Source organism: Apis florea, unplaced genomic scaffold (assembly GCF_048593485.1).
Source record: "Apis florea isolate Af1SG1 unplaced genomic scaffold, ASM4859348v1 contig_3564_pilon, whole genome shotgun sequence".
NCBI classification, from domain to species: Eukaryota; Metazoa; Arthropoda; class Insecta; order Hymenoptera; family Apidae; genus Apis; species Apis florea.
In genome coordinates, this window is record NW_028256782.1 from 379,087 (window position 1) to 395,251 (window position 16,165).

The 16,165-nt window shown below is 45.7% G+C and overlaps 2 protein-coding genes and 1 non-coding gene across 4 annotated transcripts in view; 2 read left to right on the forward strand and 1 right to left on the reverse strand.

Moving 5' to 3' along the window:
- Su(var)3-3 (lysine-specific histone demethylase Su(var)3-3) overlaps window positions 1-8,114 on the forward strand; it is a 96,129-nt gene extending 88,015 nt beyond the window's left edge. The window contains exons 11-14 of the mRNA XM_012487843.3: window positions 4,794-5,086; window positions 6,411-6,623; window positions 6,843-7,041; window positions 7,849-8,114. Of these exons, the coding sequence (XP_012343297.1) occupies window positions 4,794-5,086; window positions 6,411-6,623; window positions 6,843-7,041; window positions 7,849-8,033 (890 nt within the window). The 3' untranslated portion in view covers window positions 8,034-8,114. The remainder of the gene's footprint in view (window positions 1-4,793; window positions 5,087-6,410; window positions 6,624-6,842; window positions 7,042-7,848) is intronic.
- A 3,400-nt stretch (window positions 8,115-11,514) lies between these two features.
- Window positions 11,515-11,665, reverse strand: LOC116414618 (U1 spliceosomal RNA). Its single transcript, XR_004225149.1, has one exon. It is a non-coding gene; the product is annotated as a U1 spliceosomal RNA (small nuclear RNA).
- Window positions 11,666-13,698: 2,033 nt separating this feature from the next.
- LOC100869251 (uncharacterized) lies at window positions 13,699-15,942 on the forward strand. 2 transcript variants are annotated; one of them, XM_086914007.1, is made up of 2 exons: window positions 13,699-14,103; window positions 14,520-15,942. In XM_086914007.1, the coding sequence occupies exons 1-2, from the start codon at window positions 13,836-13,838 to the stop codon at window positions 15,845-15,847; spliced, it is 1,596 nt and encodes a 531-aa protein (XP_086770133.1). In that variant the 5' UTR covers window positions 13,699-13,835; the 3' UTR covers window positions 15,848-15,942. The 2 variants fall into 2 exon arrangements, with proteins under 2 accessions (XP_086770133.1, XP_003689602.3); XM_003689554.4 differs by having other exon boundaries at window positions 13,977-14,159.
- The last annotated feature ends 223 nt before the right edge of the window (window positions 15,943-16,165 follow it).

The window sequence follows — 16,165 nt, forward strand, 5'->3', positions numbered from 1 at the left end:
TGTCCCGGTTATTTCTGGCCGGGTTAGATTGCCGAATTTTTTTACGAAGGAAGTCGCTTCATTACCATGCCATTAGCATAGTTTTCCCTTCCTGTTGTTCCAGATCTTATCCCCGGATTTGTTAGAGGATCGTGTAATTTGTGTTAGTCGTTCGGCCGATGTTTAATTATCCCTCGCCCTATACTCGTTAAAGCAATAGAACAGCTTATCGAGGCTTTTAATTAATTAATAACGATGATTAAATCGAAGTTCCATTATTCCACGGAATAACCGTTAGAACGAACCCGAAACTACTTTTATCGTTGTCCACAGCATGTCTCGTGAAAAGAGACCAACGCCATACCGAAAAAAAAAAAAAAAAAAAAAAAAGAGTAGAGGAAACGATGTATCCACAGATGGACAGAAGCAAGAAACGATAGGATTCTCGAAAATCGCGCAACGCCACGCTCGATTTCGGCTCGAACACCGCGTCTCCTATCCCGAAAAACGTTTTCCTCGTGGTTTATAGATACGGTCTCTCTCCACCGTGCACACGCGTTCCCGTGGCGCGCGCAAAAACGCGGAGCTGTACGTCGCCACGGTGCGATGAACTCGGCTGCTCAGCGCGCGGTACTCGGCGTCTCTCCTCTCGAGGCCGTTTCAGTATTTGACTGTTCGACCAAGAGGACGTCCCTTCTCCACCTGCTTCCTCCTCCTCCTCCCCTCTCCTTCCTCCTCTCTGTCCGTCCCCCTTGCGCGCGGAGTTACGCGGTGCATCCTCTCTCTGTCCCACCCCCTCTCTTTGTCCCTCCGCTCCCGAGGCGCGTATCCTCGCCGTGTTGCGCTCCCGGCTGCACTTCGACTCCTGTCGAGACGACAGAACGCCATAAGCAACCAATTTAAATGTAAATTGAAAAGCAGCGCGGCATACAAATTGTTCGACTCGCCGTCAAAAAATACTGCGAGCAAAGATCAAACGGAAGACAAGACGCCGGGGAGAGGGTGGCAACGCTTGTAAAAGTGAAGAGAGAGAGAGAGAGAGAGAGAGAGCGAGCTCCTCTCGGCTTCTCTCAATATGGAAAAAGAGAGAAAGAGAGAGAGAGAGAGAGGAGTCTTCTTCGTCTCGGTGAATCGTCACGGTGGCCACGGACTCAGACACCGCTGATAAATTCTTCGTTAAATATTTGCGTTCCTCGGCTGGTTCCACGGATGGTTTCTCGGTGAACACCCGTTCACCGGAAGTTGCCCGATCCTGGCCGACTCTTGGCGTTCTCCCTTTAACGATGAATCGTTCTTCGAAGGGGAAAGTATTCCGACTTTGCCAGGAAGTTCTTTTCGTTGCCTCGAGCGCGAGGTTTTTTTTTTTTTTTCTTTTTCACGATTCGAGACGTTGTATCGAGACAGTCTGATTCGTTCTCGTTTTTAATTTTCCCGTTAAAAACACTACTTTCTCCGTTACCTATTTTTTTTTTTTTTAAATTAATTTTTCCAAAATGTTGTAATAAAATTTTACAAATCAGATCAGATTAAAGCAGATACGAAAATATTTCGATCCATCTCCTCTGTATCTACACTGTTAAAAAAAAAAAAAAAAAGAACGTAGATATAGAAGAACAAAGAAGAAGAACTCTTCCCTCTCTGATTTCTCATTGTCACTTTTGTACTCCATTTCCACCATTCGAGCCGCCATTCATTCTTTGGAAAAGTTTTGAAGACCGTGGCCACGCTTACCCCTTTTGTTCCATCCTCAAAACCGGTAGTCATTGTTATCAACTATCCGATGAATAATTGAAACCCGGTATTTAACGCCTCGCCCGGCCTCCTTTTGTTCGATGCTCTCTTCTTCCTCTCCCGTCCCTTATTTAAATTTCAATCAAAGTGTATTTCCTTGTATAACTCTCGACCCAGTTGGGAGGGAGGCGCGAAGATCGAAATCGGCAGGGACGATTTTTAAAGGAGGGGAGGGAGAGACGTGGCTCGGCAAATTTTTCATTCTCGGAGTCTGTTGAAAAATTCAGCGAGTTTGTTCGCCGCGAACCGGAGAGCCGGAAAAACGGCAATGGGACCGGGATTGAATGGGGGGAGGGGAGAGTTCCGACTTGTTTTTTTTTTTTTTTTTTTTTTAGCCAGATTTTTCAGAGATGATTCTCTGATGGAAGACAGGGAACGCGGTCTGCGTTACCAACGAGCAAAACGCTTGTTCCGCCCGAAAGTAAACATCCGAACGTGGAGTCGGAGTTACGGCAACAAACAATAATGGAGCACACCGGCTTCTCGGTTCGATGTTATTTCAGAAAACCGTGGATACCCGTAACCGGATATCTGCCCGGATGGTGTAAACGAGTTCGTTATTTCGTAATTAATAACGCGGGCGATATCTCTTTCGATTGAACCGACGTGATTCTCGTTTTGCTTGTCGTTTGTCCCTATTAATTTCCCCCTCCCCCTCCTCCCCTGGTTGTAAAAAGAAGAAAATAAGGAAGAGAGGGGGGGCAACGGTAATTACTGTTATCGTATTATTATTTTATATCGTTCGAGCGTAATTAAATATCCTCGAGGAAAAGGGAATAGGTACGTGGTGAAAAAAAAAAAAAATAATAATAATAATAAAATGTTTGGAAAGGAAGAAGAGAGGGGCGATTAATTAATCGTACAACGGGGGGAGGGGTAATAAAGTATATAAGTTATTTTGTAATTAATAGGATGATGATCTCCTAAATATGATATCCAATATCCATCTTGGTGCTCTTTCCAATTGATCGTCCGTTGAAGGAAAGAGAAAGGTGTATCCAAGAAGTTGTTATTCTTGTTTCTTTTTAACTGTTGTCGTAGCTACAAATTTAATTAAATATCTTCGAGGCAGAGGAATCGTTACGTGAAATTGAAAAAAGAAAAAGAAGGGGAAAAAGGGGAGGGGGGGGAAGAAACAAGGTCGGAGAGTAGAAACGTATCGAAAACAAGATATAAAGACGGAAACAATATAAATGAAAACGAATACCAAAAACCGGATCGCTCCGTTCTCCGCGGATAATTTTCATCGACTCGGAACCGGCCGCCTCATTGCGAGGAATTAATTTCCAATTCCAACGAGAGAGAGGGAGAGAGAGAGAGAGAGAGTATACGAGACATCGAGAAACGGAAAGAGAGGCGGGAGCGAAACACGGAGTAAACCAGGGATCGACTTACCATAATTTTGGTAGCACCGGACCGTTCCCTTCAACCGACTGTTGAATATTCCCTCGCTTATTAGAAAGGGTTTCTGTAATCGACGCCAGACACGAGCGGGTGTACCTCCACCCGTGGCACCGGCGTACCAGCCAGTCAAATGGATTCCAATTAAAGTAATAACGAATCCGGCCTGCTCACTTTTTTTCTTCTTCCTCGTCGCAAATAATCGCGTCCTTCCGTCGCGCGACACGTCCTCCTCTCCTCCATCTCGTACGTATGTGTGTGTATCGCGATCGAAGAAAGCCCCTTCTTCCCCCCCCCTCCTCCTCCCCCTTTCCCCGTGAATGGAGCCTAAGTCGAATTTAAATCGGTCGAATTAACGAAACGACGAGGCGACTGTCGTCGTTCGAAGCGTTCGAGATAAATTTCTAGAGGAATCTCGCGTGGGAAACAAAAAAAAAAAAAAAAAAAAGGCGAATAATGGAAAGCGTGACGAAATTTCTCTCCTCCACCACGGATTCCTCTCTCGTTCGCAGTCCCTTGTAACGGGATGAAACGGATTGATTCGATTTCGTTCGAATTAACGTTAATAATCGAGAGACGAACAAGAGTGGTCGGCTGGAGGGGCGCGATAAATTTAAATTTCTCCGGAATGGTGTCTGTATCCGCCGCGTAGAGGATTCGTGTGTGTGTGTGTGTAGTGAGAGAGAGAGAGAGAGAGAGACAGGGACAGGTTGTTAGCACGCTGCCGGCCATCAACATAATTAACCCCCCTAAGTGGAGACGCCTGTGTATCATTATTAGTACATGCGCGGCGGATGTTACAGGGTTCGAATGTGCTTACGAGAATTTAGGACCGCGTCAGGTGTCCTGATTTGGCTAATGCGAAATATCCAATTAACCGGTAATGGAGCCTTTATCGCATCCGGTGGCATCGGTCCCGCGGAATTTCAACCCCGCCGCGGCCCAACTTTGCGCGAGATCCACGCGAATTCGACACGAGGCGCAGGAAAATATGTTGCAGCCATATACGTTTCCGTAATCCGTCCCGATAATCCGAGCTCGAAGATTTCGTGGTATATCCATTTTAGAGATAGAGATACCACCAAGCTTCGCGTGTAATTCGCGCCTGTATTCGGGAACTTTTCGTTCCGCGATACGGAGATCGGGATGGAAATAGCGAAGATACTTTTGCGCTTTATCGATTTACCCTTTCTATAAATTCGACGATATGATTATTGAGCATATGGCACTTTAAACGAAAAAATAAACTGCTAACGCGTTCGAAATTGATTCGAACTTCGCAAATATACCGCTCTACCACCGCAAGAAAGAAACGTGTATAATCGTGTATACAATCACGCGATGAAACACGATTACACCGAGTAACATCACGCGTTGGAGGAAACGAGGAAACGCGCACCACCCTCCATCATGTCCCTCTATTATCACCCCAATCACAAGTCCTCGGAACATTACCATCCGCCCCATCCACCTATCATCCCGATCCCATCGAACCTCCATTACCTTCCCATTTGTCACCACCGCCTTAATCAACCGCCTCTCGTCGTGTCGTGCTCTCGTCGTGTCCCCGACCTCGTCATCCTCCTTCTCTCTCTTCTTTTTTTCTCTTTTTTTTTTTCCAGTTCGCAACGGCTACTCGTGCGTACCTGTTGCTCTGTCCGAGGGCCTGGACATCCGGCTGAACACGGCTGCAAGGGCGGTCCGCTACGGGGTGAACGGGGTGGAGGTGTGGGCCGCACCCTCGCGCAGCCCCCACACAAATCACACGGTGTACAAGGCGGACGCGGTGCTGGTCACCCTCCCCCTCGGAGTGCTCAAGGCGTCCGCGCCGCCGTCCGCGGTCGCCTTCAATCCTCCGCTTCCGGACTGGAAGTCGCAGGCTATTCAGAGGCTCGGTTTCGGCAATTTAAATAAGGTAAGACCTCCCTCCCCAAGACCAACCTCTCTGATTTATGCCGACGATCGAACTTGTCGGGGGCCCGGGCCCCCAATGAGATATATTGTGATCGGGCGGCGCTCTTTCGTCGCGAGCGGAACGGTGACGTGGCTCGTGTCGCTTCTTACGCCGGGGACACGTTCCTTTTACGGGGCCTCCCGTGCTCGGTTTACGAGGGACCCCTTCCTCCTCCACTGGAAGGAAATTAAAGGCTCATCGCGGCGGCGAGACGGATCCCGCCGATCGATAAACCCCGGCCGAATAAATTCGCCGCGATTTCGCCTCGGTGGGGTAATTTACGGAATCGGTGCCGCGATGCATGTGGGAGAGAATGCCGGGATCTTGCGGTTTAAAGGGGTCTCGGGGGTACGGAGAGGTCGTTGTTTCGGCCAACGTTAAATTGGACGTGGGTTTTTGGGGACCTCGTTGCGTGTCACAGGCCTCGTTCGATGCGCTGTGACGGGGTATAACATGTTGTATTCCGTACGGTGTCGATGTATATTCGTGGGACGATTGGTTTCGAAATAGACGCGAGCATTCTTCCGTTTCTTCGTGGATTCCACGAGTTTTATTTGTATATCCGCGTCGTATCGATTTATGGACAGCTTTCTTAGCGAGAAATTTGTACCGTTACCGAAATGTCACGAAGATTGAGAGATGTTAAAGACGCGCTTATCGTCGCACGATAATGTGAGCATACGAGGAAATGTACGAAGAATGATAGATACTTGAGATCTCGAGGATTCGTTGCCCTTTTTTTCTCGAGTTCGTGACGCGAAGTCAATTGGGTTGAAATTTGGGAATCTCCTTTTGGGGGGGATACGCGGGCCCTGAATTTTGTAATTCTCTTAAACGAGCACTCTGCAAAGAGAATGATTCATGGGGACGAGGGAACTGAGATAAACGTTTACGTGAGCAACCCTTAAACCGCAGGATTTGCCGGAACCAACGGGTATATAATATTTTCTCCAAACAAGCTTACGAGCATCCACTGCAATCTCCCTAACGTTTCGCGTTGTAGAACAGAAAATTATATCCTGTATATAATTGAAAATCCGGGTCTTCACATTTTCCCCCGAATTAAAATTCTTGAAATCCATCTTTTCGCGTCCAAGTATCCCAATAGATTCTCGTAGAAAATTTCACCATCCTCCCCCCTCCAAAATGGAAACTCTCGTCCAGCGAAAACTCGACCAAACGGATGGCTCGTTGGTTGGTCGGCGCGCCTCGGTCGAGAGATAATCGGTGGACGAGGGGCCGGCTAGAGGGCAAGGAAGTAATTCCCTGGAATCCGTCACGTCAGGTGGTGCTGTGCTTCGAACGGATCTTCTGGGATCCGACCGCCAATTTGTTTGGCCACGTGGGGAGCACAACCGCGTCGCGTGGCGAGCTCTTCCTCTTCTGGAACCTTTACAAGGCGCCGGTGTTATTGGCTCTGGTCGCTGGAGAGGCTGCCTGCGTCATGGAGAATGTCAGCGACGACGTGATCGTTGGACGTTGCATAGCCGTCTTGAAGGTAAATTTTCATCCAATTTATCGATCGTTATCTTCCTCTCATTTTCTTCGATACGCAAAAAAATTTTTTCTTTTAAAAAAAGTGAACGAAACGTTTATCGATTTGATTAGATTATCGATCGATCGTGGAACGGCCGTTGAGAAAAGCCGTTGATCGTTCGTCCCGATCCGTGTCGCGCGGGATTGTTCGGCAAATAACGCATGGTTGTTTTTTCTGAAGGGTATCTTTGGAAATCAAGTGGTCCCACAGCCGCGCGAGAGCGTAGTGACGAGATGGCGAGCGGATCCATGGGCGAGAGGCTCGTACAGCTTCGTCGCGGTCGGCAGTTCCGGTAGCGATTACGATCTTCTGGCCGCCCCTGTCGCACCTCCTGCCACACCTGGCGCACCGCCACCGCAACCCAGGGTTTTCTTCGCAGGTAAATATTTAGCGTTATCCGCGATATTTTCACTGGCCATCTCCTTTTTCGCTCGCTTCTTCGGAGAAGAAACGAAGTGGACTTTGGAGTCTGCCCGCCGATAAAGAGAGCGCAATTCCCGCCGTGAATCGTATCTTTTTGAGGCGGGTCGAGGCTGTGCTTTTCTCTCCTCCATGCCTTTCATCCTCGATAGAGTGCCCTTTTGAAATTGGATTTCATGGTTTCGTTGGATGGATTTAAGACGAGTTATTTTCGACGAAACGAATCTAAAATCGATCTAAAATGATCGTAGCCACGATTTTCAACCGTTTCTCGAGATCAAGATGCAATTTACACAAATTTTAACCTTTGTCTCCTTTCTTAATTATTTACGCGAATTTTCCAATGCTCTGAATCTTTGTATCCGGCCGCAAAGATCGCGATTTTTTTACGTTACGTTTAGCATTCAGAATAAGGAGAAGTAGCGCATCGCAAAAGCTTACTCCAGAAACTCTAGAAAAATCATACGTAGAGTACATTTTCCAAAGCATCTCTTTCACCAACCTCTCGACCCCCTTTAACAACCTTGTCAAAACAAAATTGCCTTTCCATTTATATTCTCGCTTGTGCTCCTTGCTCCTCCCCTCGAAATCGACCAAGGTCGCCATCTTCAAAGAGCCGACCTGAACAGAAGAAAGACGAGGAGGGGAAGGAGAGGGGAGTGTCTTTCGCTCAAAGGGGTAACCTCATTTTTTCTTTCCCCCCTCCCCCCCCCTCTTTCTTTTCGTTTGTTTAACGCGGTCTCGCGGACCGATCTTGTGCTTTCAGGAGAGCACACCATAAGAAATTACCCGGCGACCGTGCACGGCGCATTTCTCAGCGGGCTCCGCGAGGGTGGACGAATCGCGGATCAACTCTGCGGAAGCCCTTACGCGCCGCCGACGATGCCCGCTTCCGGTCCACCGCCCACGGCCATCCCATCCGCGACCACCGGATCGACGACCACGCCTTAGCGAATTCCTGCCGCGGAGTTCTTGGCCTTCGATCGATAAAGAAAGAAAAGAAAAGGGGAAAAAAAAAAAAAAAGGAAAAAGCGTTACAATATCATCATACGATTCGATCGGTCATCATCGTCATTCTATTATTAATCTCGCTTGGACGACAGAAGAAAGAAGAAAAATAGGAAAGCGCTGGAACGGTGGCTGGAATTTTTCGTCTTCGAAAATTAAAGAGGATCGTTTATTATATATATATATATATATATATATATATATATATACACGTATATATATGTATGTATTTTTTTTTTCTTTTCTTTACTCTTTCGAAGAGTATAAAGATTCCAGATACCAGATTCTCGAAGCTCGTTTATCGTGTTTTTCGATTGTAATTGTATCGAGGCAGATTCGATCGAGGCAGCAGCACGTATACGAGCGTTCGAGCGCGACCTTGCGATTATTATTACTAGTTAGGGAAATCTGTCCGCGAATAACCCATTTTCCTCCTGTATGTAATAATAATAATAATGTTATATTGGACGATCGACGTTTGATTCGTCCTTTGGTTCGATCCACTTGAATTTCTCTTGATTGGTCGGTCGGTCCTGTTATCACGGGAATATAATTGAAACGCGATCGTAATTGAGAATGGTAGGAGGAGGAGGAGGAGGAGGAGGAGGAAGCGGATCGATTATTAAAAGTGTATCGACGTGACGTTTTCGCGAGTCGAGATATTCGTCGGTTTCGTCGATTCTTACGATCTCCTTGGACGGGGGATCGTGTTTATTTTTCAAATATTGACCGAAGCGTGAGAAAAACGTTTAAAATAATAAAGTAAGAGGACTGGAGAAAGACTGGATCGATGCGAGAACCGAGGAATCGTGTCGCGATTAAACGCACGTCGATTCATTTACGTATACACACGCATACATACACACACGCATACACAGAGACACGCGTCGCTACGATCCTTGATATTCTTGTTTCCGCTTCTCTTTCGTATTTATTCCAGAGAGGGGGAAAAAAAAAAAAAAAGGAGAAAAATTCATCGATTGACCATTGAACGAGAGGATCGTAGCCGTCTTAGAGATACGTCGATTCATGATAAGAAAGATTCGTGCCTTTTGCTACTACGTTCCATCACGTACATTACACTGTTTAGTCTGTATCATATCGTAGAAATCGTTTCACCGTACGTTTAGCATACTCTCTCTTTCTCTCTCTCTCTCTCTCTCTCTCTCTCTCGTATACAATTATCCTTTCTTTCTTTCTTTTTTTTTTTTTTTTAACTCGCTTCGACTACACGCTTTCATAGTCACACGCTTTTATCCCAAATCTTCCTTTCCATATTTACATATTATTATGCTTCCTATTCGAGATTTCTCGATCTCTTTAGCTACCTTCCATCACCTTCTTATCTTTAATTAATCGATTATCGATTGTTATTATATTTTAGCATTAAAACGGAAAAAGAAACCAGAGCATGCATTTTCGCAACGAGAACAAAAAAAAAAATGTCCGACGAGGAATCAAACGTTTCGCGCGTTAAAAACGCGTACAATTGCCGAACAAACCGAAACAAATCCCCCAACAAACGACAACGAACGTATACGCTCGATCTGATCGATTCAACACGCTCAAACACCGCCGCATTAAGCCGCAAATACTTTTCCAATGGAAGGGTTACACCTAAAAATACTCCCACGAGTAGCCCGCGAGAGAAGATCCGCTACACAGGAGGAGGAGGAGGAGGAGGAGGAGGAGATGACGATGACTCCGTTCAAGCTTGATTTCATCGCCCTCGAATCGAAACCGATAATTCGACCGATTATCGATTATCAATCGTGGGAACGGAATTCGTGGTTTGCCATTTCGTGGCATTAAAAAAAACCGACTCTGAAGAATCGAATCGCGTCAAGCGCACACACGCACACACCCCACACACCCACACACACACACACACACGTACACGCGCGCGTATCGTTTTTAAGCTTCTCGTGGATGATACTCCGAATACAATATCAAACAATCTCGTAGGAAAAGAAAAAAAGAAAAAAAAACCGTCTCACTGTGTAATTTCGACGAGTTAACGATGCTCGACGAATACGAGAAAAAATTTCTGTATAATTATGTTATATACACGTGCGCGCAATATGTATACGTATAAATTTGTAAAGAGCAATCGATGAATCGATCCTCGATTGATTCTCAAGCCATGCCGCCTATTTGTCTCGATTAAAGGCAGAGAGTTGTTACGACACCAACCAACGTTGTGAGCCACGTTTCGTGTTTCATTCGCGCCGAATATATATATATATCCCCCCCCCCCCCCCCCCCCCCTCGCGACTATAACGATGCTCGACGAATACGAGAAATCGGTAGTCAGCGTTTCGATGGCGTTGCGATGACGCGCGGAATCAACGCTCGATTCGATCCGTTCGATGATGGAAGATGATATCCCCGGGCGGAGCGAGCGGAACGCCGCGTATCATTGTGATCTGCTCTAGGACCGCTCTTGTTCGCTCGACCCTCGAGCGATTCTTCACCGTTGTCCGAGGGACACTTGGGGGGTTACGTTAAGCTGTGCGCAATATGAAATGTCAATGTCTCAAGAGAGGATTCCTGGCCTGTTCCGCGTGGAAACTAGGTGAGTTGGACGACGCCACTCGTCTCCTTCTCCCGGCGAAAACTTCTCATCCTCGGCCTCTTCCGTCCGCCACGAGCGAACCGGCTACGACGCGAAACGTTTCTGCCGGAAACGGGGGCTTTTCACTCCGCCTGGAAAGCCGAGAGTGGCGGAGAGTTTGAAGAGAAGGAAGGCCTCGTCGAGGCGGGCTGGAGAAGAGAAGTGGGTCGCGTGTTTTTCGCTCGATCTCGAAGGAGGTGAAAGAAAGATTCGATGACGATGCGGATCGAGGAGGTTTGAGGATTTCGAAGACGACGAGGTTTTCGCGAGAAGATGATTGGTGCGGTGATGATTGTCGGCGGAAGGAGGATGAATCGAGATGAACTGGGTCGTCTGCTAGGCTTTTTTTCATCGGTGATCCGTCTTCGCGCTGCGAACTGCGAAATGGGAAATTGATCGTTAATCGGGATAATATGCTCGGCTGGTTTTTTTTTATATTGTATAATTTTACTACACCAGTATTTCTTCTTTTTTTTCTCTTATTATTATTATTATTATTATTATTATTATTATTATTATTATTATTATTATTATAATATTGTTATTATTAATTATCAAATGATCCAATTTTTAAGAAAGTAGATTTTTTTTTTTTTTAAAAAAATAGGAAAAAATGTTCGATGATCGATATAATTTGAATCGTGAAAGAAAGATGCTTTTTGAGATTTTTTTCTGATCGAAAAAACTTTTCCTAAGTAAGTGTGAAAAAAATTCGATGAAATTTTAAAGTAAAAATATTGTTATATCCGTTTCTCTGGTCTTTTCTTCGACTAAAAGAATTCTAGGGCGGATTTCGTTGGAAGATTATGCATGGGGTTTGCGTTTAACGCAAGAACCCCACACTATCAAAAATTTAACGCACAAATACTCATGTTAGGAGTACTTACAGGCTTCAGCTTGTGGCCTCATGCCTGGGGGAACCACCTCGTTGATCATGGTATCCCCTACGCCAGGTTAGTATTGTGAGCAACGGTTTCCGGCCCCGTGATTAGCACTCCCGTTATCGTCCTCACTTTCGAGAAATCGGCAGAAACGAAACTCCATCCATCGGATATCGGCACGAACTAATTTTGATAATTGAATAACGAATCGGTTGTACGGTTATCCACAATCGTACAATTACAAGGTGGCCGAGAAAATTCCGTATATACCTGGCGAAGTTTAAATTATTATTATTATTATTATTATTTCTTTTTTTTTTTTAGCCGAATTTTTGTTGCTTTATTGTAATTCTAAAAAATTTGCGAATTAAATTTGCGAATTTGCTCGTTATTATTTCGTTATTATATTTGGAAATGTATAATAATAATAATGGAATGTATAATTTAATATGAAAATATTTTATGGATATTTTTGTGAAGTTATTTTAAGTAAATTGCAGAAAAGATTTTTTTTTTTTTTCCATTTTCGAAACAAACAAGAATCGTTTATTATCGAAATGATTCAAATTATATATTGGGCAACCATTAAAATTCTCTAATTGAATTTTATTTCAATTACAGAATTAATATATAAATTTCTCGATCGAGAAATTGCACGATATCGATCGATCCACTAACCAACGTACTTACTAACGCGTAATTTTATTTTTATTTCCTTTACTCGATCGACTCTTTGCTTTATCGTTCTCTCTCTCTCTCTCCTCTCTCTCTCTCTCTCTCTCTCTCTCTCTCTTTGAATTTCCAAGTTGTAAAAAAAATTTCTTACGAAAACGTAGGAGTCTAGAAACTCGAACGAGGATCGTCGAACGAAATCAATCTATCAAAACGAATCGAATTGAATCGAAACGAATCTACTCGCTCATCATCCAAGACAATGTAATCCCTCTTCTCGACAATCGTTCGACAATCGTTCCATAGAAATCTGTGTGAAATTTCACAGGGAGTGCAAATACGCGTGGAAAATCATTCGTACGACGCTGCGACAACGTTCGAACACGGGCGAGAGAATCGAGGCGGGGAGCGTGTAATTCTCGAATCGACGCGTGCAACCACCCACCCCTTCCCCGTCTGCCGACGAAATTTCCTGCCTAAATCGGGGATATTGTGAGCTTGATTACTTCGATATAGATATTGCGTTACAGTCATGGCTGGGGGCGTGTAATCGAACTACACGGAGTCTCGTAAACTCGATGAACTTGAAAGACGAACCCGCCGCCGAAGTCCTGAACTTCTGACGGGGGTGCAATGTTAGCACTTTGCCATCGAGTTCTCCGCCCCGCTCCCTCGCGAAACATCGTTGCTCTTGCCTTCCATTCCACGATTTCCCCGGATAATTGATTTTCACTCGTTGCAAACGTGCCCAACCATCCATCGAGCGGGGATGCATTTTAAAAATTTCTCCTACCTTCCAAGTTTTTCGATCCCTCGATCCGAACGCGATAAAATTAAAACGAGATTCAACTTTTGGAACAAAGAAGAAGAAGAAGAAGAGAACATGTCGATCGCCGTGTTAAAAACGAGAAAGTAGAAAAAGGAAGTCAATCCGTAAAATGCACATCGTTTTCATCGATTAATATTACGATCGAAAAATAATGAAGATCCTCGATCGAGTTAATCGTTACCTGTGCAACGATTTATCCTCGTATATTTACGAAAGAAAAGAAAAGAAGAAATATTCGCCATCGCGTAAAGAGTCGAGATGGAAAGAGAGCGGGGGGATAGAGGTGAGTAGAATCAAAAGCACGGGGGAACACGAAACATTTGGCAGGCAAGCGAGAAAAACGACCAGCCCCATTGATAGCCCATTAATTCCCAGTAATGATCCAATTACCGCGCCAGAGACGGCCCTTTCGAACACCTATTCGCCGCCTTGGAGCGTGTTCGTGCGCATCAGTCACGTTCCAGGGCATTGAGCAAGGATCCAAGTGTACCCAGCCTAACCGAACCGTAACCAGACCGCAGTTGCAAATCAACCGCCTCCCCCGCCGTCTCCCCCTCCCCTCCCTCCCTTCGGCTCAAATATTAATTCAATAGGAGGCGGTCGTCGCGTAGTAACGTAACGTAAACACCGTTATCCAGTCGATCATCCATCCGTGAGGAAGATCCGTCGTAAAACGAAATTTCTAACCTAATTCTCTCCCCCCCCCCCCCTAGTTTCTCGTCAGTTCAGTTCGATCTGTGAAAGAAATCATGAGTTTCTTCAAGTTGGAGGAGGTGCAATGCGGCCCCCTCAAGCCGAGGAAATGCAACGCGGTTGCCATCGGCAGCCCGAACGTGTGGTGGGGATACAGATTGCGCGAGAGGACCGGTTGCAAGAAGGTCCCTATACCCGAATCGTACGAGAACTTCAAGGAGGAGAAGAGGAGGGACTATGAGCACGTGACGAAGATCATAGAGTTCGAGAAACACTCGAACTGGAGGATCAGGAGGAAGGGTATCAGGCAGCACGTTCAGCAAGGTACTTGGGAGGAATGTATGGGGTGTTGGTCGTCAGGACACGCGTTGAAGTAAGAGGTGCGTGTGTAGAATTGCGCATAATGTGTTGAAGCTTGATTGTTGAAGTTTTTTCGCGTGAGTCGAGATTGGGGGATTTTTTTTCCTTTCTTTTTTTTTTTTTTTTTTTTTTTCTTTAGGAAAAGAGAAAAGTGTAATAATAAAGTTAGCCAGGATTATTTTTGAAACGGAGTGTAGTAAAAGTTGACGAAGTTCTAAACGATATCACACAGTTTTCGAATTATTTTCAAAAATACTTTCACAGAAATTTCGATACTTTCAAAATAACACGATCGTAAAAGAAGCATTATCTCAATCGATTCGTTCTATTCGATTAAAATACGTGTGTAATCGGTCAGCAATCGATAATTCTTCGTTCAGGTCTGATATCTCACGAAGACATGGTGAACGTGCGTCGGGAAAAATTGCGAGAGATACTGTTGAAGGAAGAGATGGGGTTGATCCACGAGGTGATAGACCAGGCCCAGCACGGTGCCGACGCAAGAATGGACGATATGCGGCGCACGATAGAAGAAATACGCAAAGAGGAGGAGGAGCAACGGTTGGCTCTGCTGGCCAAGAAGAGGATGCAACAGTACACGATGGGAAACGTGCTCCTCCGGGAGGAATTGTCGAAGAGGGCTATAATCGAAGCGAAACAAATCAATCTCGTCCAAATGGTGGAGAACGAGGCTAAGAAGCGGGCTGACAAAGAGTTGGATGATTTCTGGCACCAGATGATGCTGAAAGAGGTGGAGGCGAAGAAGCAGAGGGACGTGGAGGAAACGAAGAGACGTAGCCTCCTCCAAGAGCAGGACACCCTCGTTCTGTTGAAACAAATTGCAGGGAAATCGGCTTTGGAGGAGCACAAAAAGCAGATACGGCAGGAGGACGTGGAGCACATGGAACGTCTACGGGAGGTGATTCGCAAGGAGGAGCTCGACAAGTTGGAGAAGGATCGCGAGAGGAAGGAAAAGATGAAGAAGGATCTGCTGGAACAGATTCAGCTGGCCAAGGCGAGGTTGGCGGAGCAGGATCGCTACGAGAAGGAGATGGATCATTTGAGAGGGGTTATCGTCACCGAGGAATTGGCGAGGGAGGAGGCCGCCATCGTGGAGACCACGGCGGCTTTCCGTGCCGAGTTGTTGTCTTATTTGGAATATTTGGAAAAATTGAAGAAACAGGAGAAGAGGAGGAACGTAGAGATTGACCGACTGGTGCAACAGTCCCTGGACGAGGCGGCAGCCAGGCGCGACAAAGCGGTGAAGAGGTTCAAGGAGGCTAGACAAAAGCTTCTGCAGGACGCGATCGAGGGCCGCGAGATACAGATGAGGATGAAATGCGAAAGGGAGAGGAAGGAGGAGGAGGATCGTTTGTTGGAGAAGGAGATGTTGGAGAAGGAGATAGAAATAGAAGCCAAGTTGACCGCCAACGCGAAGAAGGAAGAGAGGGAGAGGATGTTGTGCTACAAGAAGGAATTGGAGGAGCAGTGGAAGTGTAAGGACGAGACGCGGCGTAAAGAAGCCGAGGAGGAGAAGAAGATGTATTTGGAGGAGTTGAAACGTCAAAATGACGAGTATAATAAAACGATGGAGGTTTCGCAAGTTGCCATCCCGCATCCGTTTAAGATTTTGTTGAAGGAGTGCGCGACTCGTTATGCCGCGGAGAAAGAGGGGAAATGTACCTGTTCCCCTCCGTCAGACGATTAATCGTACGATTTGTATGTACGATTTCAATTTTAACGATCGAACCGTATTCCATTCGTTTATTACAAAATGATATATATACATATATATACATCATATATGTGCTTGCTGTTTTAAAATACGAATTCTCCGTTTCCCGCTTCGAAAAGATCCACGATCCACGCGGGGATCTATTCAGTTCCGTTTGAACTATTCGCGCCATCTGTGCCAACGTACGAAAACCTTCTCTATCGTTAAGGTAGAATTCTGTTTCTCCGATCTTCATCGATCCCTCTCTTTTTCTCCCTTTTTTCACGGCGCGCAGAAAACTCTCTAGCGGCG

What these genes read in the sequence shown, in the direction of transcription:
- LOC100869251 (XM_086914007.1), top strand. Translation starts at nt 13,836, where the DNA reads ATGAGTTTCTTCAAGTTGGAGGAGGTGCAATGCGGCCCCCTCAAGCCG. An exon ending in CAGGCAGCACGTTCAGCAAG is followed by an intron (nt 14,104 to 14,519) that starts GTACTTGGGAGG and finishes TTCTTCGTTCAG; the next exon opens with GTCTGATATCTCACGAAGAC.